Here is a 24,598-nt window from a genome sequence, read left to right on the forward strand (position 1 = left end):
AACATAATATTGTCCTGGTGCTTAAAAATATATTTATGGTAGTTTACATGTTACACTTACTATTTAGAGATCAAAATCACTCCTGCAATAATGCTCATATTTCATGTTTAAATATTACTGTAACTCTGAAATACTTGTATTACTTTCAATTATTGCTTCTAGTACTCCAGCCATACTGTTTGAAGTCGGGGGTAGGGTGTCATAATTGGGGGAAGAATAGGAGATTCACAATATAGGATTTGAGAACTGTTCATAAGCTGGGCTTTTGAGAGTCCCAGTGCAGTCAAACTCCACAGGTAGTAGGTCTGTTGTTGTGAGACTTTCAAGCTTTTAAATTATTTTTCGTAGGTAATAAACACTTTTCACTGCCTGATTTAATTTTCTGGTTTTTGATCTCTGGCATTTTGAAAGACAATATTTCTCAACACATTTGAGGTAGCATTATATGTCATACCATTATTGTCACCATAAAATATTTAATGGCAAAATAATATTTGTGTAGTGATCTACAGTGTACAATTTATTGTCATGTGTCTTTATTCCACACAATATTAAAGCTCACCTTTTAAATTGCTTTTTCATGGTCATGCAGAGATTCTTTTCTAAACGAATCCCCTTTGCTAACTCTGTTTTCAGTGTTCTGAAGTGTACCCACTTGGTTTTGACAACACTTTATTGGGGCTCTATTGAATTAGTTATGTCAAAAATTATAGCTCATGCCAATTTTCATAGTAAAGAACACCTAAAAGAAGGATATATAATATAAGATCGAAATCAAATAAAGTCATTAACACTAATTCCAGTTATCTTCAATGAATTTTGATAACACTAGTCAAATTAAACAAGATCTTCATTTAATACCAATCCAGAATTTATTTAAACAGCTTTTCCTGACAGATAATGTTTTCTTTAAGGATTTGGTAGACTTCCTCTCTTTTTTTCTGTAAGCAAGCCATATATTTGTTTTTCTATGCTTAACAAATATTTATCACCTGTTATATGCACTGCATTTGGAGAAGTCTACATCTGGAATTTCTTTTTGGTTTTCTTTATTGTTTCAGACATTTAGGCAGTATTCAGGGTTCTCCAGAAAGCAGAGTCAATAGGTTCTAATACATATACATATACATTACATATACATATACATATAGGTTTATTTTAAGGAATTGGCTACATATTTGTGTGGGCTAGCAAGTCTGAGGTCTGTAGGGCAGGTGGCAGTCTGCAGTCTTATGCAAGGATTGATGCTGTAGTCTTGAGGAAATATTTCCTCTCACTGTAGGAAATGTTAGGTTTTGCTCTGCTGGCCTTTTAACTGATTTGAGGAGGCCCCACTCACATTACAGAGATTGTCAATTACTTAATGTCACCTGACTTTAGATGTTAACTGCATCTACCAAGTATCTTCACAGATAATGTTTTCTCAGTGTTTCATTAAATAACTGCATTACTATAGCCTTGCCAGGTTGACATATAAAAGTAATCATCATAATAGTGTTTATTGGAAAAGTTTCCTATAATTGCATCCCTCCACATGAATATGATGAGGCCTACTCATGGAAATGTTTTTAAAAACTCTTGCTAGATTAGATGTGGAAATCTTAGCCATAACTTAAAATATTTTACAGGAGACAAGTTGATAAAGCAGGAAGCTTATGGACCCTCAATCAAAAAGACTGGTGTTCACACCTTGGCTTCATTACTTACTATAGCTTGTTTTGGGAAAAGCTGCTTAATTTCAGTCTCTGTAATGTTCTATAAAATAGGGAGAGCAAATAATATCTACCTCACAGGAGAATTAGATTAGCATTGAGTGAGTTAGTACATGCTAAACACCTAATATACCTCCTGGCAAACATAGATGCACAATAAATAGTTTTTAAAAATTTCAATTGATTTTAGAGGGAGGCAGAGAGAGAAAGAGAAACACTGATTTGTTGTTACACTTACTTATGCATTTATTGGTTGATTCTTGTAAGGGCCCTAACCAGGGATTGAACCTTCAACTTGGCATATTGGGATGATGCTCTTAATCAACTGAGCTACCTGGCTAGGGCCAATAAATATTAATTCTTATTCCCTTTTCTCCTTTATTCTTTTGAAAACAAAATTTGCTTTGTTACCCATATATCATATTCATTTATTTGCATATACATTCAACAAATATTCGGTTTTATGTGACAGATACTGTTTCAGGTATTAGAGGTACAAAAGTGTATCTATCCTCTTACAGCATGTCTTCAAGTGATGGGACATAGGTAATAAACATATTAAAAATAGAAAGATATATTACATTAGATAAGTGCTATGGAGAAAAAGTAAAGCCATAAAGTTTTGTAAAGTGAGTGTTGGTGATGAATAAAGGGATTGTAGTTTATTTGGGGACAGCCTTGCTAAGATGGTTATTTTTAAGCAAAGACTTAAAAGGGAATACAGCACAAGTGCTCTGTCTTTTGCGGTCTGGGCTGCCAGGGCAGGCAGATGGGACACTAAGTGCAAAGGCATTGTGACAGCAGTGTCTGAGAGACAGGAGGAAGGCTTTGGTCATTGCAGCAGACTGATCCAGGAGTTAGGCAGAGAAGATGAAATCACACAAATTGGGTGTGGTGCGCTGGGCAAATTTTGAAGCAGAACTTTGTGAAATGGGAAGCTATCACAAAATTCTGAGCAGAAGAGGGCTACCGTGATCTGATATTTGTGCTATTCAAAACCAAATTATAGGAAATTATAGGAGGATTTGTTAAGAGCATAGACTCAAAGGATAGACTACATAAGTTCAAATGTCTTTTTAATTTATTAACCATTCAATGTTAGGTGAGTTATCTCTGTACATGAGATGAAAATGATAGCATCGACTTCATAGTGTTGTTATGTAAGGTCACCCTCTGCTTGGCAAATAGAAAGAATCTAATGAATCTTTGCCATTGTTATTAGCAATAATAAAAAGGTCCATCTATAATATGACCTGTTGCCTGCAAGTGATCTTGAATTGATACACAAAGCCTGTTCATGTCATTGATTTAGACATAAAACTATCTTGATAAATTAAAAGTGGTTATGGATACTCAGGAAAAATGCCTCTGCTTATAAATTGGTGTTTCAGAGTCAGATTTTGAAAGGATCATGGTGACTCCCTGAAAAACAGATGATTTCCTCTGATGAAACCTCTTTTTTGGGGGGTCAGTGCTATGGTCATTCTTTCATGGAAATTGGTTTGAAAGCTTTATGACAACTTTTAACGTTTCTTCCAATGTATTGCTTATATTTAAAGTAAGCTTTAGTTCTCAGAATACTTTTCATTGGCAGCACTCCGTCTGTCGTTTCCCTCACAGGGACCTTTCCTTCCCCTATCTGTCACTATTCTGGTGTGAGTCCTGTCACTTCGTGGGTTCGCATCTGTTCTCCTGCTTCTTGTCAGTGGAAGTAGTAGGGTGTTTTTGGATTCTCATTACGTGCCAGAAAGTATTCTAAGCACTTTTCACCACAAATTCATTTAATCTTTGTTATAACTCTGTAAGGTCAGTGTTTTTGTCTGCATTTGATAACGAACAGCAGAGTCGGAAAGGTTAAACAGCCTTACGATCGACCTGCTTATTTCTTATTTCAAATCCTGTATTGCATACAATTCAGTCACTTAATGATTTAAGAATAATGTTTCTTTGCCTTTGTTTTAGATGTTTTTCCTCAGGTACTTAGGTACTTAGGTAGTTATAATCCAGGTTTGACTTGGTGCCGTTTTCTTTGATAAAGGAGACTTTTCAGATCATCCTGCACAGAGTGTTATTTCCTTCCCTAAAGCTTAATTTACTCTTTGTTAACACTGTCATGTAATGATACACTGGCCTTTGGCATGCCTGGAATTTTCTTCCTTCTTACTGAATCATTTTGTAGATGTGTGTTTGGTCTCTCCAAATAGACTTCCCAAGTTTCCATTAGGAAACTAGGAGTATGTTTTATAATATGTACCTCCACAGAAAATTTATATTCCAAAATTCTGTGTTCTCCATACAAAATTTATAAAATTAAGTACATAATTTTTACATTACTGTCAAGATAATCAGCTAATTGATTTTAGTATGAATATTTCTTCCATTGAGTCAATCAGGCACTGTGAAAGTTGTATAAAGTCTTCCTAGTCAGTTAAAAATTGCAAATTATAGGTGCTTTGTTCCTAGCAATATGTTAGAATATCAATTTAGTTAAATTAGCCACACTGTTCAATTCATTGTTCCTACATAGAGTTAGTTGTTTACATATTTCAAAATATGATTAGTAGTGGGGTAAAATTTTAAAGGGTAATAAAAATCTTTAAAGCTATTATTATTATTATTTGCAAAATAAATATAATAATATTTACATTCTAAAATATGTCTTTAGGGACAGAAAGAGAGACCCTCAGCTGCTGGGGAGTCCTTGCCCCAAATCAATCCCCCAACACCCTGAGAATCTCCTGACCTCCAGTTTCCATCCTAGACCCCCTGGGAAGGAGAGGGACTTAGGGAGCCCTGCCTTGTCATACACCATCAATAAAGTTCCCTGTACCCCCCAAAAATGTCTCTAAAGAATATTATGATCATGTAATATATTGCATTGTTAAAAATTTGGGCTCAATTAAAAGATAATTCACAGATGTTTTCTTAGTTTTAAGACACAGCAAGGTCAGACTGATTATGGAATTGTTCTATTTCAGATATATCCACTGGAAATTTTTATTGCATTTAAAATTCTGTGAAATTTCTGTCTCTAAAAGTGTTACATTATTGAGAGACTCCTTTTAAAAACTACTCACCAACTAAAGGTTTTCTTCAAGTTCAGAAGCCATGAAATGTTGTTTTGTAGGCTAAATACTTTTGTATTTAGTAAACAATATTATGGAATTTAGGCCTTTGTGAATAATTATTTTCTTAAGTTAAATGCATTTTGTTAAAAATATTTACAGAGCACTGTACTGTTGTCACGTTTCTCCATGCACATTGTCTTATTTTTGCACATCCCATTAACACAGTAACATGGACTACAATGGTGTATTTATCCCAATTTACGCAGGAGGAGTATGAGGTTTAGAAAACTGAAGTAACTTGTTCAACTTTTATGGTAATTAAATAATAAATTCTGGACCAGAAACCAGACATATTGACCTTCAGCCTCTTTCTTTTACACCCTGCTGCCTCATTTATATCTTGTCTTTTACTTTATATAGTACTTGAATGTCACAAAGAAGTTTGTTCTAAAAGTATTAAGTTATTTCATTGAACCTGCCTATTCTAATTATTTTAAATTATTTTATTTTATTTTTTTAAAGATTTTATTTATTTATTTTTAGAGAGAGGGGAAGAGAAGGAGAAAGAGAGGAAGAGAAATATCAATGTGTGGTTGCCTCTCACGTGGCCCCATACTGGGGACCTGGCCTACAACCTAGGTGTGTGCCCTGTCTGGCTTGGAATCAAACCAGTGACCCTTTGGTTCACAGCCTGCACTCAATCCACTGAGCTACACCAGCCAGGGCTTAGATTATTTTAAATATACTTCCCCAGTCATTTTTCTTCTTACTTGCCTATGAAACTATTTCTCAGTCCTTAAATTTTATTTTCTAATATTTCCACACAAAGGTTTCACGGTGGTTTAGTGTTTTCGTATTCTGAGTTTGAGACTTGTCCAAACTTGAATTACATGTTTAAACAAGGTAAAGAGTATGGAAGTTCCTGCTCCCCTGCCCCTACACAAATGCAGCATCCGTGTACATACATACATGTGTCTGCAGCTGTGCACGCATACACACATATACAGTGGACTGGACACTAATAGGTATATATATTGGTCTACTGTGACTTGTGTAAAAATGATGTTATTTGAAGGCTAAGTAATAGAAAAGTTTATCATGATTGGTTTTATTTTAATAATGCTGGTAAGAATTTAACATCAGATCCATGTTATAACTGCCATCAGTAAAATGATTTGTGCTGCAGTACCACCCCCCAAAAAAATTTAAAAGAGCATTTGTTAAATACATTGATTCAAGAGTTTAATACTGCATTATTTTTACTTTATTTTTCAAATTACTATAATAATTCTTAGAAGAAAATACCTGTTTAGCTTTCTCAGTAGTTATAGAATGTGTTCACGGGAAAGTTTGTCCAGAATATGTTGTAATCATTTCTTGATGATGTAGATAAAAACTAATTTTCTTACTAAAAAAGATGTTGACAGAATGGCATTGTCTCAGCTAGAGATCTCTGTGAAACTAAGCTTATTGACACCAGCCATGCCATACTGTTTTTAGCTATATTTTTTTTAATTCAACCATTGCATCTGCAAGTTGATCAAGTGACGGTCCATACTGTGTGGCTGGGACTTATGATTGAAATTCATCCCATGGTACAGATAAGAGTAAAAGCTACTCATCAAGAAGAAGGATGAATAGTCCAATTATTTAATTTAATCTAATTGAAGAACATATTTTATAAAGAAGGGAAAAATGAGTTTGGTTATGACAAAGATTTCTGTTGTAAATAGGATAGAATTGAAGCTACAAGATGAAATGTTTGCAGAATTTAGGCAGAATGAGTTATAGTAACACCATGCTCTTGATAGAATGAAAAAGAAATAAATTTATTGCAATGCATTGATTATTTTGTTTGTGGTATAAATTTTATGTTCTTTTGAGATTTTTTTCCTTTTACATAAACCCACGTAATAGTTACAAACTAAACAGCATATGCAGGTAGCAGACAGATACTCAACAGAACTTGACAAGGCAATAATAAATCAAGGGGTTTGGGAGGAAAAACGTTTGTTCACAATGTTAGCTGATTGTAAGGTCATTTGGCCTTCTATGTTCACAATTATACGTTCTAATTTATTTCAGAACTACAAATGGAGCACTGTGACAAATGTCTGTTTGTCAACAGATTGGGCAGAAAAGATAAATAAGAGAGAAGTCAGTGATAGTCTTGAGTGATTCAACACACAGCGGTAGAACAATAGGTTGCTTTAGCATTATAAAGATTTCAGTGATTATAAAACAGATAACTCTAGGAAGACTTTTTGTCCAAATACCCATCATATCATAACCATATATTGTATCACATCTGAATAACTAGCTCATCTCTGTTAACTTTGCCTCACTAATTACATCAAAGCACTCCCCTACCCTTCACCCCCCGCCTTTGGTAAATATGTATTTACGAAATGTGTAGGTACATAGTATTTTGGGTACAATATTCCCAAAGGCTGCATGATATAAGGGGCCATATATAATGAATGTTATTTATCTTAGTATTTTTTATGTATCAATGTTTTCGATTAGGATGAGATTTTAAATATATAATTGGAACTTAACATTCTTTGAACATTTTTGGAAACCAAACTTCTTGTTCCCACTATGATTAATGCTATTACATTTGCAGATTTTTTTTTTTACTATTATTCTCTTCAAAATCTTTGCTTGGTACTATCCCTCACTTCAGTGTTTCAAGTTTACTACAAAGAGTTATTCTATTCCCACATGGAATTTTAAGCCTCTTTGTTCTCCATGTCAAGCAGCCTGTGTTTTCTCATTCTAAATTTTAGTTCTCTGTCTTCTGGAGTAAGAAGTTGTTTCTTGTCCTTTCTTACACTAATTGTGAGGCGGTGGGGGAGGTAGGGACAGTGTAGACGGGAGGGAAAAGGAATGTTTTTCTTATTTCTATGTCTGTATATAATTGTACTGACCAATTCATGTTTTCCTAGGAAATAGCTCTAATATACTCATTTGTAAAATTGGATGATTTTATCTATCATACAGATAATTAAATTAATCAAGCTTTTAAAATGTGTGGCATAGTGAGTGCTGGCATCTAATAACTGCATAATGGTGCAGTTACCATAAATGGCACCATAAATGGTGTCTTCTTAGTCACTCAGATAGCATGCACTGTGATTAATTTTTATTTCACTTCTCCACTCACCATATCTAATTAGTCTATTCTACCTCTATTAAAAACAAAAAGCAAAGTAGTATAGGTTTAGGAGATGGAATTGTTTTTAAAATCTGCCTCTACCATTTATTAGCTGTGCTTCAAATTACCTACCCCTCTCTAAATCTAGCCTTTCCTCCTCTGTAAAGTAGTAATGAAGTAGTAACTTGCCTCAGAGTGTGGTTTTCAGAATCACATTCAATTAATTATATGTGTATTTGCATGCATGTGTATGTATATGTGTTTAAGACTATGTATAAAATGAATGAATAATGTAGCTAAAATGTTTAGCATTATGTTCAGTATGAAATAAGTGTTCCATAAATGTACCAACATTACTATTGTTGTCATTACTGTCCATTTCAGTTGCCAGCTCATGCTTTTTGTCCTCTCACCTGACTGCCCTACCCCAGGTCACCACTGTGTTCTCACACCATACCATCTATCCAGTACTGTTGGCAGGCAAATTATTTTTTGGACTTAAAAAAACAGAAGTTCAAGAAGCTGTTTATTATCTATCAAACATATAAGTTATGTTTGATAGCAAGTTATTTAACCTGGCATTTTAGGACTGCTACAGTTTAATTTTACACTGTCTTTCCAGCATTATTTCCTAGTTTGTCTATCTCACAGGGATACTATGAGGATTATAATAGGGGACATATCACAAGAAGTGGCATAATATCTGGCACATAGAGAATTGTCCATTTCTCTGTGTTTCTCTTTTCTCCCTTCTGTCATCTTATTTTAATAAATCCTGGATTTAGGTCCAACTGGCCCTTCTATACATGACATATCCTTTCCTGTGCCTTTGATAAGATTCAGTTCTCTCTGTTTTTATTTATTTATTCAGCACATATCTTTTTGTTATAGTCTGTGCATCATGTATTATTTGGCAGCAGAGACACAGATATTTAGGGCATCTTCCAGAGGGTATATGCTAGAATGAAAAAAAAGTGCATTGAAGACATTAAGACCTACAGGCTGAAATGAGAGTAGGGACCAATTCTGGTTTGGCCTACTGTTGTTTCTCCAACTCTTAGTATAGAGTTATGGGCATAATTGTTTGAGGTGAAATTTTGTGAGAGATGGAATGAGGCAAAAAGGAAGAAAGGTATGAGACAGTTTGGCATGTTTGGTAAATGCACAAACTATATGGCTAGAGAAAATGTTGTAAAATTCATGTCTGAGGGTAGTGAGAGATGATGTTAGAGAGAAGCGCAGTAGCCAGAAAATGAAGAATATTATCCCTTGGGACTCTCTCATGTTGATTTGAAGAGACTGTGAGGGGGGATTAAATAGGATTGTTACATGCCGCAGTTTTGTTTTAGAAAGAAGTGAGGTTACAGGCATGGACATGAGTTGTGAGCCTATTGTAGTAATAAAGTGAATTAAAAATGGGATTGGAAAGATTCGAAACATATTTTTATATGTTAAAATGAACAGCCTTTGGTAACTGATTCGATTTGGGGAATGTAGGAGAGCAAAAACAAAGGATGAATCCTGAGTTCTGCTCAGCCTTCAGGCCCTGTGGAATTATGACCTATCTCTAGTTCATCCATCTTACTACACATTAAAATGAAATCTATTTTTATACACCTTATAAAATGTTATGTATGCCTTTCTTATATTGCCGATTTCATTTTACTAGTAGTTATTGTATGCATGTCTAAATTTTCTCATCATATTGGAAGGCCCATAACTTAATATCTTTGGATTGCTTTGATGGCCTAATATATATTGAGTGGTCAGTAAATAATACAGATTATTAATTATGTCATATATTTTAATATAATCACCTCCAGAAAAAAGAATCTAGAAAGTTTAGTATATAGCTGAGATATTTTAGTATTTGAAAATGAAACTAGCAGTTGCAAATAGGTGAAGTTTAAAATTCTTTCAAAAGTACTTTAATTCTAAAAATTCAAAATTTATGATGGCCAGAAAAGAAAATAATCATAAGAAGAAATTTTAAAGTGGAATCAGCCATATTGTTTCCAAATTCAGATGAGAACTTACTATTAAAAATCTTGCACAGATTGGAAATGACTAATCAACATTAGGGAAATGAAACTTGAAGAGCTGCCCTCATACTGTTCATGGCTAAAAATGTTTTCATGTCAGCATTTAACAGTGTTGTTCCAGTCTGAAAATTTCAATGGTTAGACTGGTGGATTGAAAACAAACGATCTAATTACTACTCTCTGCAGGATGGTCTTTGGTAAATCGCTTGATTTCTGTCAATCTCCATCTTCAGGGAGCAGCAGCCTTAGCTAAGTCTTAAAGCTGATCGCATTTGAGAGGTATGAGAGTGTAGCACCAGATATTCTATAGAAAGACAGAGCAATGTATAATAACAGAATTAAACTATGATTTTTTCCTATGCAGTGATCCCTTCATAAGGTATATAAATATCTAATCACTATGTTGTTTACCTGAAACTAATATGATGTATGTTAACTATAATTGAGAAATACGTTTGAAAAAGATACAAAGTTCCCACAACTATCTTCATATTAAGGAAAAATACTTTTTCAAAGAACAATTGTTTTTATTTCAGTTCAATTATGTAATGTCCATGGGGGAGTATTATGAGATGAAGTGGGAAGAGGCCAGAGCTAGGTTTTAGTATTAGCTTTGCACTCTCAACTAGCTATCAGCTGCCCACCCTCTCTGGGCCTTAGTCTCCTCATAAGTCAAGTGAGGAGGTGGAATAAATAGTCTGTTACATCCTTTTGAGCTCTGAAATTTTGTATCTGTCCCTCGTCCGTATCAGATGCACAGCTATAGCACAATATTCAAGTGTGACTCATCCTGGTGAAAGGTAGAATCTAATCATTTCAATGATATTTAGCAGACCATCTGGGATAAAATATTATTTAGTTGTATTTGATTGAAGGAGCTAACCTAAAATAAAAAATGTTCATTTTTTAAAATTTTAAATATAAAGGAGAACTGATTAGCAAGTAAAAACATAGCACTATAGAGTTATATCATACTATTAATTACAGATCATTGTTAATGTTCCAGAAAAGTTCTGTTTATTAATGAATTAATTTGTTATATTAGGAATGCACTGATATTAAATGATTCAAAAGTTGGATATGTTGCAACTATTTTACATGGTTCTATGGTAATAATTCTTATATCTTGAATTCATAAACACCAGTGAGTGTTGCTACCTCTGTCACAGTTACCTTGGATCCCGAGCCCTTTTTTCATATTACATCACTAGATACACGCTAAGCAGATACTATTGTACACTGATGCTACCAATATTAAACTGGTAGCAAAGCAGTCATGGGGATGCAAAGTACAGCATAGGAAATATAGTCAATAATATTGTAATAACTATGTCTGGTGACAGATGGTTACTAGACTTATTGTAGTAATCACTTTGTAAGGCACATAAATGTTGAATCATTATGTTGTACACCTGAAAGTAATATATTGTATGTCAACTATAGTTAAAAATAAATTTAAAATTAAAAAATTGGTAGCGAAGCTAGAGAATTACAGTTATGAATCCTCTCTCAAATGCTAGTGTTTTTTCCTTAAATCACCTTCATTTGATTCCAAGCCCCTGCTCCCTGTGCTGAGAAGCCATCAGTCTCGATTATCTGCCGCCCCCACCCCCGCCTGAGCGTGCGCACACACACACATACCATCCAGAGCTATGCAGAGGCCCTGTATCTTATCACTCCCAGTTACCACACTTAGTTTTCCCTGAGATGCCTTTTGTTCTAACCTGTGCAGGTCCTCTGGGATCACAAGAGGGTCAGAGAACTCTCTGGTTGCACTGGGAATGCCACGATTGGGGTCCATCCTCCCTCAGTTCATCCATCATCCAGCCAGCTGCTTAAACAGGGGTACATTTTATCCCCATTTTTCACATGAAGCAGTTAAAGCCCAGAGAGTTAAAATGATTTGGGTTATACAGATGATAAGTGAAATTACCAGAATCAACTCTTGGTATCAAATATCAGTTTGACTTTTGAGATAAATTATATCAGGTAATTTCAAAGAAAGAGTTTCATATATGTTTGGAGCATGTGATATACATTTAAATATATGTATAGATGAAACCTAGAGAGGATATTTTGAAACATTCAGATTCATTTGTTTTTGTACATTTGTTAAGCACACATTCGTCCAGCCTTCTTATTTTATTATCAATTTGTACAAATTTGAAAACATGGTCTCATGTCAAGTTAATGACCTGAGAGAAGGGAAAAACTAATGGGCTCCCTTTTCAATTGTAGTGCTGGGTGATTCACTATTATATTTGATGAACGATGTATATTTCAATTTTAAAAATGAAAGTTGATGGCTCCAGTCACCTATTAACCAAGGCATACGGTGGGGTTCACTTGTAGTTTCATAAATCCCCATCCATCTCCCACATTTTGTTTGTTACACTTGACTGGAAATAATGGATTATTTCTTCCTATGGAACCATCCTTGATTGTCAGTACATCTCCAAGGGCATAATCATGATATATTAAAAAATAATCATGTAAATTATAATCATCATCTCACTCACATTTTCCAGAATACTTTTAATGATGAGTATCTTTCCTTTTAAATATTGATTGGAACTTTCCTAGCTTGAGATAAAGTAATCATATGCAAATTATTTTATTTGATATACTGTTAGTTTAAATCCAGAGTTATAACAAGGCTTGGAATTGGGCCATAGCAAGAAAATGATTTACAGTTTTACCTGGGAAAAGTTATTTGTTTAAATTATGCTAAAGGCCTGGCAATTTTACATGTGTGATAAGGTATGGTGGAAGACTTTTACCTACTCAGAGATGCATGAAATAAGTATACAGAGTGGGAAGGGAAATTAATACAAACAATAAGTCTTTAAATATTATTTTAAAGTTACTGTTTAAAATGGTGAAAAGTGTGTGTAGCCATGCCTTTTGTGCTGACAGTGATGGAAGTGCAAGGTTAAGTTATGCTAACACATTCGTGTTAAAATACAGTGCTTGTACATTTTTACCCCATTAACATCGCTTATATTTTACATCCCTCCTCTTCTCCATTTTTATCAGGAGATTTCTTCCACGTTATTCTCCAAATAGTAGACTAACTTTTCTGAGGATTTGCTCAGAGGCTGAGACTCAGCATGGTAGCTGGTAGCAAAAAATCAAAGCCTAATTGTTCCTTGTTTCTGACCACTCACCCTACAATGTATTAGCATTCAGGGCAGAGAAATATTCAAGTCCATTACAGGAATTTCTCATCTTGGACTTTTAAAAAGTGTGTGTTTAAAATTTTTTAACAGTTTGGCTTATAGTGTATGCATTTGTCATAGTATTCAGTATTATTATTGGCATAATTGTTTTTACTTTCACAGCATCAGTGAAGCTTATTGGAAAAAGCACATTAAATCAAGAGCATAACTTTGAGGGGATATGTTGAGGGTGTCTTTACTTCCAAATCAGCCACAATCAACAAAGTTGTTCATTCATGTTTCTTATAATCTTTATAAGATTATAAAGAATAAAATCTTATACTTGTTATAAGATTATAAAGAAAGAAGTTCGGGTTTTTGCCCAGCTGAGGCCTGTTTCCTTTATAGCGTGACCAAATAACGTAGCCATGCAGTAGATTCAGACCCAGTTACTGGTAACTATATTGTGTAACTAGAATGATCCAGCATTTAAACGTGACACTCCATCCATCGTGTCCTGTTTTCCTGGCAAAATTTATACTGGCATGCCTTTCACTCTCAAAATGCCTTGGTTTGGATGAGAAATTATATGCCACCTCACCAATTAGGTAAATATTGGTGATACCATTTTTCTAGATCTTCCTTTTTCTTTCTAAATCCTGGAGAAATGTAAAGGCACTGGAATTTTAAGTGACTTTCCCAAAAATATAGAGCTACTTAGTGGCAAAGCTAGAATTTAAGTGTTTTGATTTAAGCCTTGGGCTTTTATCCAAGTCAGATTTGTTAATTTGTCAGTTTTTCAGGTTAGATTTTTAAAGATTTGTCCTTTGACCATTTGTTTTTAGGTGTATTCTCTGGCTCTTACTTATTCTTGAATATCTTTATGTTTAATATAAGGCATTTAGAGAAACTGAGGTAAAGTTAGCCGCACTAATTGTAGGATGATTACAAATGATGAGAAGCTGTTGGAAATATCATTACCAGCCAGACGTTGGAAAGCACTAAGAAGCTGGCAGCACAACACTGTGGCCAGTTTGACCTTGTGGAGTGAAATCTAAATTTGTCTTGAATTGGCCAGCCTGTACCAGAGATTATCATTACACTGGCCCTCTAACCAATTCTTTTGCACTGATCACTCATAATTGATCCAGATCTCTTGGGTAACAAGTTGAATTCAAGGCAAAACATTACAACTTTTTGCATTTTGCCGTCAGCTCTGAAAATCATTATGTGCTTCTAGAAATTATTGTAGCTGGGGAGTATAAGTTTTGTTCAAGCTAAGTGGTAATTTGCTTTTTCTGTATTGGCTAGATTTTTCTAGATATGACGTTTGGTTCAGGAGGACACACAAGAGCCATTCTGCAGAAAGAGTCAGATATTACTCTGTATGCCTTAGACAGAGACCCGACAGCTTATGCAATAGCTGAACAACTTTCAGAATTGTATCCGTAAGTATTCCTCTTGTATAATTATTTAATTGGAGTGTTGAGTTTTACAGAGCTTCCTTTATCATCTTGGAATTTTTCCTTGTATGATGTCATGTTTCATTCCACTAATTATTCCTTGCCCTTTATTCCCCCAAAGAATTAATGTAAATGATGTTTTTGGTACCACTTAAAATAATGATTTTATGCATTTATTATTTCTGAATTAATAAGAATAAACACAAAAATGACTTTTGGCTGAAGTTTGAAGATATGTTGAAATCCATTCATGAAAAATATTTTGACAAATAACCCCTAGTTTAAACAATACTTTTCAAGAGAATTTTATCACTTACAGTTTCCAAGAATTTAGTGAAGTAATTGTAAGTAATTTAGTAAGTATGTGATAATTCTACAGAATCCCTGAGTTCACATATGTCAACATGATGCAATCATTTTCTCTAAATGCTTTTTGAAATTCATGAGTAAATTTAGAGTTCTCTATTCTTTTTGTCAGAATTAGTGAACTTTCACTATAGAAATTCTTAAAAATAAAAAATATTGTCTTCATGAGTGGTAAAACCATCTTCCTTAAGAGAAAAATTTAGAATCACTGTTATGTCCATTTGGCCATCAGCCTTACAAAACAAAAATATCTTGGAACTAAGATGACTATCTTGAAATACTATGTAAAAGGCTATTTTCAGAAATGGGGAATTGTTTTATTCTGTCATGTTCCAGAGACTGAAATAAAGAAAACTGATGAGAATATCAAAGGTAAGTTCTGACTTGATGTAGACTAGAGTTGTTACTAGTTGTAGCTGCCTAACAAGAAAAAGGTCTCTTTGGTGAAAGAATAAAAGTGTGATCATGGTAAAGCTTCATCACAGACTGAAGGTAGAAAATTGGATTACTATTTTAGAATAGTCTTCTTCAGCCTCTCTCGGGTCTCATACTCTTTGCAAATCTAGCAGTGTGATCTATTCTCCTAGTAAATGTGTAAATAAGTATATATAAAATTGTTTGCCAGAGCACAAATTTTATGGAGTATTTTGGATTATTTTAATTCCAGGTTATTTTCTTCTAAAAAATATATGAGGATGAGATTAATGACATGGTACTTTTTCTTTTTTTAAAAAAACTTTCACTGTCATCCTCAATGTGACTTAGATGTACCTTCTTTAAAAATATCTTGTTGTAGGGCATTCACGTTTGTGAAATATCTTAGATTATGACCTTAACATTCATAGAATGAGTAAAGCTCACCATCATATTTCACTATCATAGATATATTGAATTTTCTTAGTTATTGTTTCTGAAGGCAATGATTCCTAGCCTAATTCAGTTGATTCAAGCTCTGTTATTCTTTCCATAATATTTATCAGTTTTATCAGGTGTAATTCTTTATCTAACAGGAATCTTGAGACTCTGTATTCTCTCTTCAGTTTATAGATGTGGACATTATTTGCTAGACAGATTAAATGACTTACTAAAAGACATGCTTGGCTGAACAGAGATAGAGCAGGCACATGTAGTTTGACCCCCTCCCCCACCTAACAATCTCATTTTATTAATTATACTACCTTGTCTCCAATCTTGTTGAGACTTTTTAAATTCATCAACAAAATAATTCCTTTGCCAAACATAATAAATTAAAGAACAATTAATCAGGAAGAAGGAATGATACAGATAAAAGTTAGAATAAAACAAAAATAAAACAAAAAAAGAATAAAGAAATCCCAACTGATCATTCTTTGAAAACAGCAAATTTTTTTCAGCCTGATTGTTAAAGGAAAAAGAGAGTAAAAACATTTGATTAAAATGGAGAGAGACCAAACATGGACACAAGATAATTTATTCATAATATAACCAATACAACCAATTCTGTAATGTAAAATCTACATGAAATCAATGATGTCTTAACAAAATGTAAAATGTATTAAGGATAATACAACCAATTCTGTAATGTAAAGTCTAGATGAAATCAATGATGTCTTAGCAAAATATAAATTACCAAAATTGACTCAGTAATTATTAAACTTGAATAGGTCATTACCATAAAAATTAGAAAGGCAACTGGGTACATAGAAAAATGACCATGACCAGAAAATTGAGAGGTTATATACACAATCTAAGGGTAAGAAACTTTAAATCAATGTTAGAAATCATAAATATATAAAAGTAAATAATAAAATATCTAACAGTATAAAACTTTAAAAACATATGGCAAAAATAGTATTGCAAAATTTTAAGGAGTTAATTTAGAAAAGAAGTATTTGTAGGTTAGGGGATAGGCAAACGAGTGATAATTTAGGGGGGAGTAAAATAAATGTTTTTTCTGTTACCCTTTTAAGTTCTCAGCTAGGACCCCTGCAACAGAAGACATTAAAAAGAGAAAACATGTTAATTTATTTAATATGAGTTTCATGTGACACGAGAGCCTTCATAAGGGAATGAAGCCTGGATGACATGTTTAAACCTCAGCATTTTTATATTAGGTTTGATGAAGAGTGGAAAGTCATAGAAAATTGTGGTAGGACAAAAGGTGTGAGCTAAGTGCAGTAGTAAATGGGGGGAAACACAGCAAGCCAAACCAGTTCAGATTTCTTCCCATCCCTTCATCTTCACAGATGAGGAGACTCCTTTGCTCTGGGTAGAGGGAGGGTATCTCTCACCTGAGGGTCAGTGACCTATTTCAGGGAAAGGTCAGAAATTCTTCCTGCATGTGCTGTTTCTCAAATTCCTTTAGTTTAATATATTCAATATGCCAAGGTTCCATACTTTGAGGTAGTGTGCTCTGAATCCCATCAATATTTACCATATAAGAATTATTTCGGCCGTGGCTCAGTGGATTGAGCGTGGGCTGCAAACCAAAGCATCTCAGGTTCGATTCCCAGTCAGGACACATGCCTGGGTTGCAGGCCACAGCCCCCAGCAACTGTACATTGATGTTTCTCTCTCTCTCTCTTTCTCCCTCCCTTCCCTCTCTAAAAATAAATAAATAAAATCTTTTTAAAAATAAAGTAAGCCCTTTAAAAAAAGAATTATTGATAAGACAACAAAACTCAGTTTGAAAAATGGGCAAAGAATATATACGGGTCATTCACAGAAGATTAGGTATAAAATGATTATTCACTTCAGTAACAGTGATGAGGGAAATGAAATAAAAAATAATGGTAAAAATACACTTCTCAGACTGGATGGACATAATTTTGAAAGTGAGGATATGGGGTAGGGACATTTAGCCATTTTTTAAAGGACCTCTTTTAAAATTAAAAACAAAACACATAACCTGCTTAGAATTTATTCTATCTAAATAAAAAAAAAATCAATATCTAAAGAAACACATCCTTAGACTTACTGCAGACGTTGTGTGTGCATTGTTTGTAAATATAATCATGGGGAAGTTGAGAAAGAAGGAATTAGTGGTGGGACGAGTGTGCCAAAAGGGAAAAGAATGGTTAAAAAAAAACAAACCCAGACAGTGTATGATGATATCTTTGATATGTATGTAAAGTAGAAAATGCCAAGCAATGCTATATATTATTTATGAATACCTACATATGTAGTTATGGTGTAAAAATATGCATGAGAAAGAAAAACACAACTTTGTGCCAGGGATAATTTCTGGGAATAATGGATGGATAGATGGTTGATTGTTTGGAAGGATGGAGAGATTAGATTGATTGTCTTCTTAAAAATAAATAGGTAATTACAACTTATAGCAAAGTGTGCAATAAAATGAATATTTTGTCATTTCAATGTTAACATCCTTGAGGAAATATAGTAATTTCTTTCTTCCATTTATTTGTTTTGCTGTTGTCAAAGAGGAGCTTATTCTTCTGAAAAATTACACATTCTCTACTCTGTCAAACTAAGTCAAAAATAAAAACTAATGTTTTTGCAGAAAACTAAGCAATTCATACGAAGGCTGAATTTTAGACTAACACATTTCAGCTCTTTCAGAAAATATGACATGTCAGATCACCTGTTGTTTAAAAACAGAAACATTTCCCCATCACCTCTGAAGACTGTACAAGAAGAAACACGTTTAAATTGGAGCAGTGGGGTGTTGGTTGACTTTTACCACTGTGGAAGATGGACGTTGGAATACAATTTTTTAAAAACAATTTTTTCTCTAAATTGAGAAATAATATGTGCTCCATAGGTTGAGTTTAGAGAATATAGCCACATATAAGAAAAATAAAGTCATAATTGATTCTATCATTTAACTGTGATTTTAAACAGATTATAAAAATATAGTAAGCTATTATTTTCAATTATTAATAAATGTAGATGTGCTTATTTGGGTAAATGTATAGTATATAGAAAAATATAAAGAAAAAATTGAACTCATAATTCTATCACCTTAATCAGTAGCAATGATTTTGCATATTTCATCTTATCTTTTTAATTTTCAATATTTCATTATATTTTATGTACTATTTCATATTGAACTTTTTGGCTATTTTTACTTTTTATATTTTAAAATATTAAAATATCTTAGCCAATTTTAAGAAACCATTTTGATCAATTGAGTTAATTTAGGAAGAATTGACATTTTCATTCTGCATCCCAATCCAAAAGCATGTGTATCTTTTAATTTATCACAATATTTTGTGTTTCTTATTAATATTTTTAAGTTAAAATAGTAAAATACAGAAAAGTATTAAAATTAAAATAATTCATAACCACCCACCAGTATTGAGTTTGGTATATATTTTTTTCTAATCATTTTGGTTATATGTGTATATGCAGTCATATATACATACATATATATTTTATGCATACATATATATTTTCTAAAAGTAAATTGTACCTATACAATATAAGCACATTCATATTCTATTAAATTATGTTTAATTTTATTGGTAGTGGAGTGTTTCCTTAATAAAGTTATTAGAATTCTAATTCTAATACAATCTTATCTGTGTTCACGTTACTCTATTTTTAATCTTTCTGTGCTATATTCTTTTAGATGTACTTCCTATGAACAACAAATACCAGATGTACTTTGTGTAAACAAATCTGAGTATGTTTTCTGTAAAAAGGTAATTAAATCTGGATATGCTTGCTCTATGTCATGTTGTTTTATATTTTCTATTTTTGTATTTTATTCAAATTTTCTTTGGCTTTAAAAATTTTTGTCTGTAATGCATACATATATACATATATACACACACATATATATATATAGATAGATTTGCCTTTTCTCTAATGCTTTTGATGATATACCTTTCATTTTTTTCAATCTTCTTTTTATTGTTGTTCAAGTACAGTTTTCTCCATTTCCCCCTACAACTCCCCCCCACCCCAGCCATCCCCACCTCCCACCCTTAATCTTACCCCACTTTGGCTTTGCCATGTATCCTTTATACATGTTCCTTGATGACCCTTTCCCTTTTTTCACCCATTGTCTCCTCCTCTGTCCCCTCTGGTTACTGTCAGTTTGTTCTTTATTTCAATGTCTCTGGTTGTATTTTGCTTGCTTGTTTGTTTTGTTGATTAGGTTCCAGTTATAGGTGAGATCCTATGGTATTTGTCTTTCACCACCTGGCTTATTTCACTTAACATAATGCTCCCCAGTTCCATCCATGCTGTTGCAAAGGGTAGGAGCTCCTTCTTTCTTTCTGCTGCATAGTATTCCATTGTATAAATGCACCACAGTTTTTTGATCCACTCATTTATTGATGGGGACTTAAGCTGTTTCCAGCACTTGGTTATTGTAAGTTGTGCTTCTATGAACATTGGGGTGCATAGGTTCTTTTGGTGTTTCAGGGTTCTTAGGGTATAATCCCAGCAGTGGAATTTCCAGATCAAAAGGCAGTTCCATTTTTAGTTTCCTGAGGAATTCCATACTGTTTTCTACAGTGGCTGCACCAGTCTGCATTCCCACCAACAGTGCACTAGGGTTCCCTTTTCTTCAAAGCCTTGCCAGTGCTTGTTGTTTGTTGACTTGTTGACTTGTTTATGATGGCCATTCTGACCAGTATGAAGTGGCATCTCATTGTGGTTTTAATTTGCATCTCTCTGATGGCTAATGATGTTGAACATCCTTTCCTGTGTTTCTGGGCCCTTTGTATGTCCTCCTTGGAGAAGTGTCTATTCAGGTCCTTTGCCCATTTTTTGATTGGGTTGTTTGTTTTCCTGGAGTGGAATCATGTGAGTTATTTATATATATTAGAGATCAAACCCTTGTCTGAGGTATCATTGGCAAATATATTTTCCCATACAGTTGATTCCCTTTCCATTTTGCTAATGTTTCCTTTAGCCATGCAGAAATTTTTTACTTTGATGAAGTCCCATTTGTTTATTCTTTCCTTTATGGCCCTATGGCTGATGTTAGTATTTTTTAAGATTAAAAGTATTTAATTTTTTTATAGTTAAGTATTCATAATAAAATAATATTTTTCATTAACTACCCCATGTAACATAAGAAATTAACACTCTCATTTTTATTTACCTTTTTTCCCTCACCTCACTTCTTGGCTTTTAAAATATTATTCTGGAGTTTGTAAATTAATTTCTAGTGTTATAAATTTTAGTTGGCAGTTTCATTGTTTGGCGGTCATATCTAAAATAATTACTTATACTTAAGTCCATCTTGTAATACTAGAAGTCCCATTTTAGTTTTTCAGGTGGGCTCATGTCTTAGTAATTGATTACATCTTTAAGTAGTTTTTCTATTAATATGCAAAAGGAAAACATCTCTACTTTTGCCTACCTGTTACTATGTTACTCATGCTTTCCTACATGGCAGTGTGACTTAGTGTAACATTTTAGGAATTTTATAGACATTCCTCTTTTCCTTCTCACTGACAGTGCTGTGGAGCAGTGTGAGGGCAGCACCATTTATTTTTCCTTTCCTAGTCAGTCTGTTTCTCCCTCCTCCATCACCTGGCTGGATGCATATTAGATATATTTACTTCTTTGAACACTTTTGATACAAATTTCACTAAGAAATATTAGTAATTTGTCTCTTTACATTAATTTTTCATGTTTTCTGTGAACAGTTTTGGCCTATGGGTTGGGTATTTATGAAAGAGTTTCTGTGATATTTAGCCCCTAGCGGTTATTTTGTTTGTTTATTTTCTAACCGATGAGCACTTATTACTGGTTGCAGTTGTATTACCTATGCCACATATCCTTTATTTCCTCCCTTAGTGCTTTCAGCTGCTTTTACTTTGCCTCAGTATTCTAGGAAATCTCTTCAGGGTTATTGTATGCATTACATACTTGGTTTTCTACAGTTTTGATTAAGCTTTATTTTTTAAATTTTACTATCTTGCTTAAGTTTTATTTCAGCTATTGAAAGTTATCTTTCCTTGCAACCTTATTGATTCAATGCTGTGTTCTTTTCTGCCAATATCTTTTTATTTCCTCTTGGTCCATCATCTCATTTATATGTTTTATTTCATATTCAGTTTTCTTGAAATTTATGGCATCTAAATTATATGCATTCTAAATTTCTTTTTTTGTAATAAATATTTTTCAATACTTTTGCTCTGTATCTTGAGCACAAATTTCTCCTTTTCTTTTTGCAGGATCTTGTTGTAGATTCCATCTTGGTTGTATATTTTTCTGTAAGTTTTTACTATTAGGATAGATTCTCTTTTCACCTGCTCATTTTTTAGTCATGTGGGGCCAGAATCTCCAGTTCAGATTTTAAGCTAGAAAATTACTTTAGGTACATAGTCTCTTATTACAAAAAGTCTTAGTATTTGGGAGTTCCTTTCTAGAATCTGCCAATAGGAGGAGGGTTCTATTTTTTTATCTTTACTGGAGAATGCAATTCATAAAAGCAACTACCCTTGTAATGTATTATTTCTGTGACTCTTCTAGCCTTCCCATTCTAGAGGGATTCCTAAGCAGCAGTTTTCAACTGTCGTGGCACAAGAATTTTTAAAACATGCAATACCTTATTATTTAGTCATGGGCACTGGACTTTTCCCCCTTAGATTTTCAAATAAAAAATAACAACAGCCAACACAATAGCTGACTAATATGAATGAATCAAAATTGTACCTATTTTTTGTCATATTGGCAAAAATTTATTTTTTTGGTGTGCCACAGAATTTTAGCAATTAGTTTCTATGTGCCATGAGATGACAGGTTGAAAATTGCTGTTCTAGAGATATTGTCCATATCTGGGGCACCTGTTGACCTCACCTGTCCATCTGTGCCCTTGGTATTATTGTATTATATGAACTGAAATCTCTGAATGAGCTCAGTAACAAAGGCACTGGTGACTGAATATGAGGAGATGGTGGGGGAAAATGGCCCACACACCTGAGAGTATTCCTTTCTATGTAGCGTAAATGATTCCTTGGGGTGCTCTCTTCTGTCTCTGAGGAAATGAGTGAATGGAACATTCTTAATCTTTTAACTAACTGGCTTCACTGCCTTGAATCAGGGTCTAATCATATCTTCATTAAAAGAGATATTTTTCTGGTATTCTGCCACGTTCTTGAGGAACATTTTTAGTTATTGCTACTTGAATTTCCATTGTTTTGTTTGTTTTCCAAGAAGATTAAATAGATATCAATAGCTGGCCTCCATATTTTCTATTGAGGTTTGTTCTGTGGTCATGAAATTGAAGAGTTACAAGGATAATTTACCCATATGGTATATGTATTTTAAATTATCCATATGACCTGTTCTAAGTTGTATAGTGTTCTTTTACATTTGAAGGTTACCATTTAGTTCCTCTTCCTTTTAAGCCACCATTTTTAATTTTTTGATTAAATTCACACAGAAACTGGGGCAAAAGCAAGTCTAGACCTCATGGCTTCAGGCTTGCTACTTATGTTCTTTCTAACACTGTGCAATGTGATAGTGTTGTGGAAGCAATGTGGTTACATGCTCTAGCAGAGCCAGCATGCAAACCCAGGCATTTTGTCTCCAGAGCCAGTGTAAAAATCAGGTGAAGGAATATACTGTCTCCAACAGCCCTATCTATGTAAAATTTAGACTGTTGGGATAAGATATGAGACAGATGTTACTAATCTTACTAACCATAGGAGGTCAGTTCTGCTATGCACTGGCAAATTGAAAGAATTTTTATAAATATAAACAAGCATGAAAAAATGACAACTTGGAAGGACCAACTAGACCATTTTGAACTATTGGTGATGGTCTGTCACCTTTTCTCTATTTTTGGTAATACTGAATACAAATAGAACTAAAATGGGATGTTCTATTTTGCCCCACTGAATACTATATAATCTTTTCCCAAGGGATATCAGCCTTGCAAGATCAAGGTGTTTCGGGAGGTAAACGTACTGTCTGACTTAGTTCCAAGGCTTGAAGAAACATATGTGATACTAAGTAGTTTTCAGGCAGCCTCACAGGTCTAGAGGTTCCAAGGGAATTAGGACCTATACAGTTCATGCCCTCATAGAGCTTATGATGCAAGTGGAAAATAGACAGGAAAGAGATGATTTCAAAATTATGATTTAACTGCAATTGTGATTATGGCTAAGAATGATTTTTAAAAGCAATATGAGTACAGTAGGTACTAACAGCAGTATGCTGTAATGTAGTCTAGAACATCTAGAACAACTACCTGCAAATCTGGATTCCAGGCAGGACTTGAATTAGTAATGACTGGTAGGTAGGTAGAGAGGGAGGGTCAGTGGAGCGAGAGAGCGAACATTTGTAGTGATGAAAAGTGGATATTCGAAGATCTCTAGCAGGAAGGAGGATGTCATATTGAAGAAACTATACATAAAATGAGCGGTGTGAATGGAGGGGAGAGAGCAGAGGAGTGGCTAGAAGAGGTAAGCTGGGGCCAGATCATATAGGACCATGTTAAGGATTTTGGATTTTTATGGCCTTCAAGGGAAGGCACCAAAGTGTTTGAAATAGGGGACTGACATGGTAATATTTACATTTTTAACAGTAGTTTGCTTGCTGTATGAAGAACGGGTTAAAGGAGGCTAAAACTGGAAAGGATTCAGGTAGATCAGTTAAAAGGTTAGACATTGCCACTCTGTGTGAAAGCTGATGGTGGTTGGACCTTGAAGATTTTTTTTCCT

At 33.8% G+C, this 24,598-nt stretch overlaps 1 protein-coding gene across 2 annotated transcripts in view; it reads left to right on the forward strand.

Moving 5' to 3' along the window:
• Positions 1-24,598, forward strand: part of METTL15 (methyltransferase like 15) — a 169,482-nt gene that overhangs the window by 62,704 nt on the left and 82,180 nt on the right. For both annotated transcript variants that reach the window (XM_045825452.1, XM_045825453.1), the window contains exon 3: positions 14,449-14,585. In XM_045825452.1, coding sequence (XP_045681408.1) covers positions 14,449-14,585 — 137 coding nt within the window. The remainder of the gene's footprint in view (positions 1-14,448; positions 14,586-24,598) is intronic.

The sequence above is a fragment of the Phyllostomus hastatus genome, unplaced genomic scaffold (assembly GCF_019186645.2).
Source record: "Phyllostomus hastatus isolate PE091 unplaced genomic scaffold, TTU_PhHast_1.1 phas_scaffold_585, whole genome shotgun sequence".
NCBI lineage: Eukaryota > Metazoa > Chordata > Mammalia > Chiroptera > Phyllostomidae > Phyllostomus > Phyllostomus hastatus.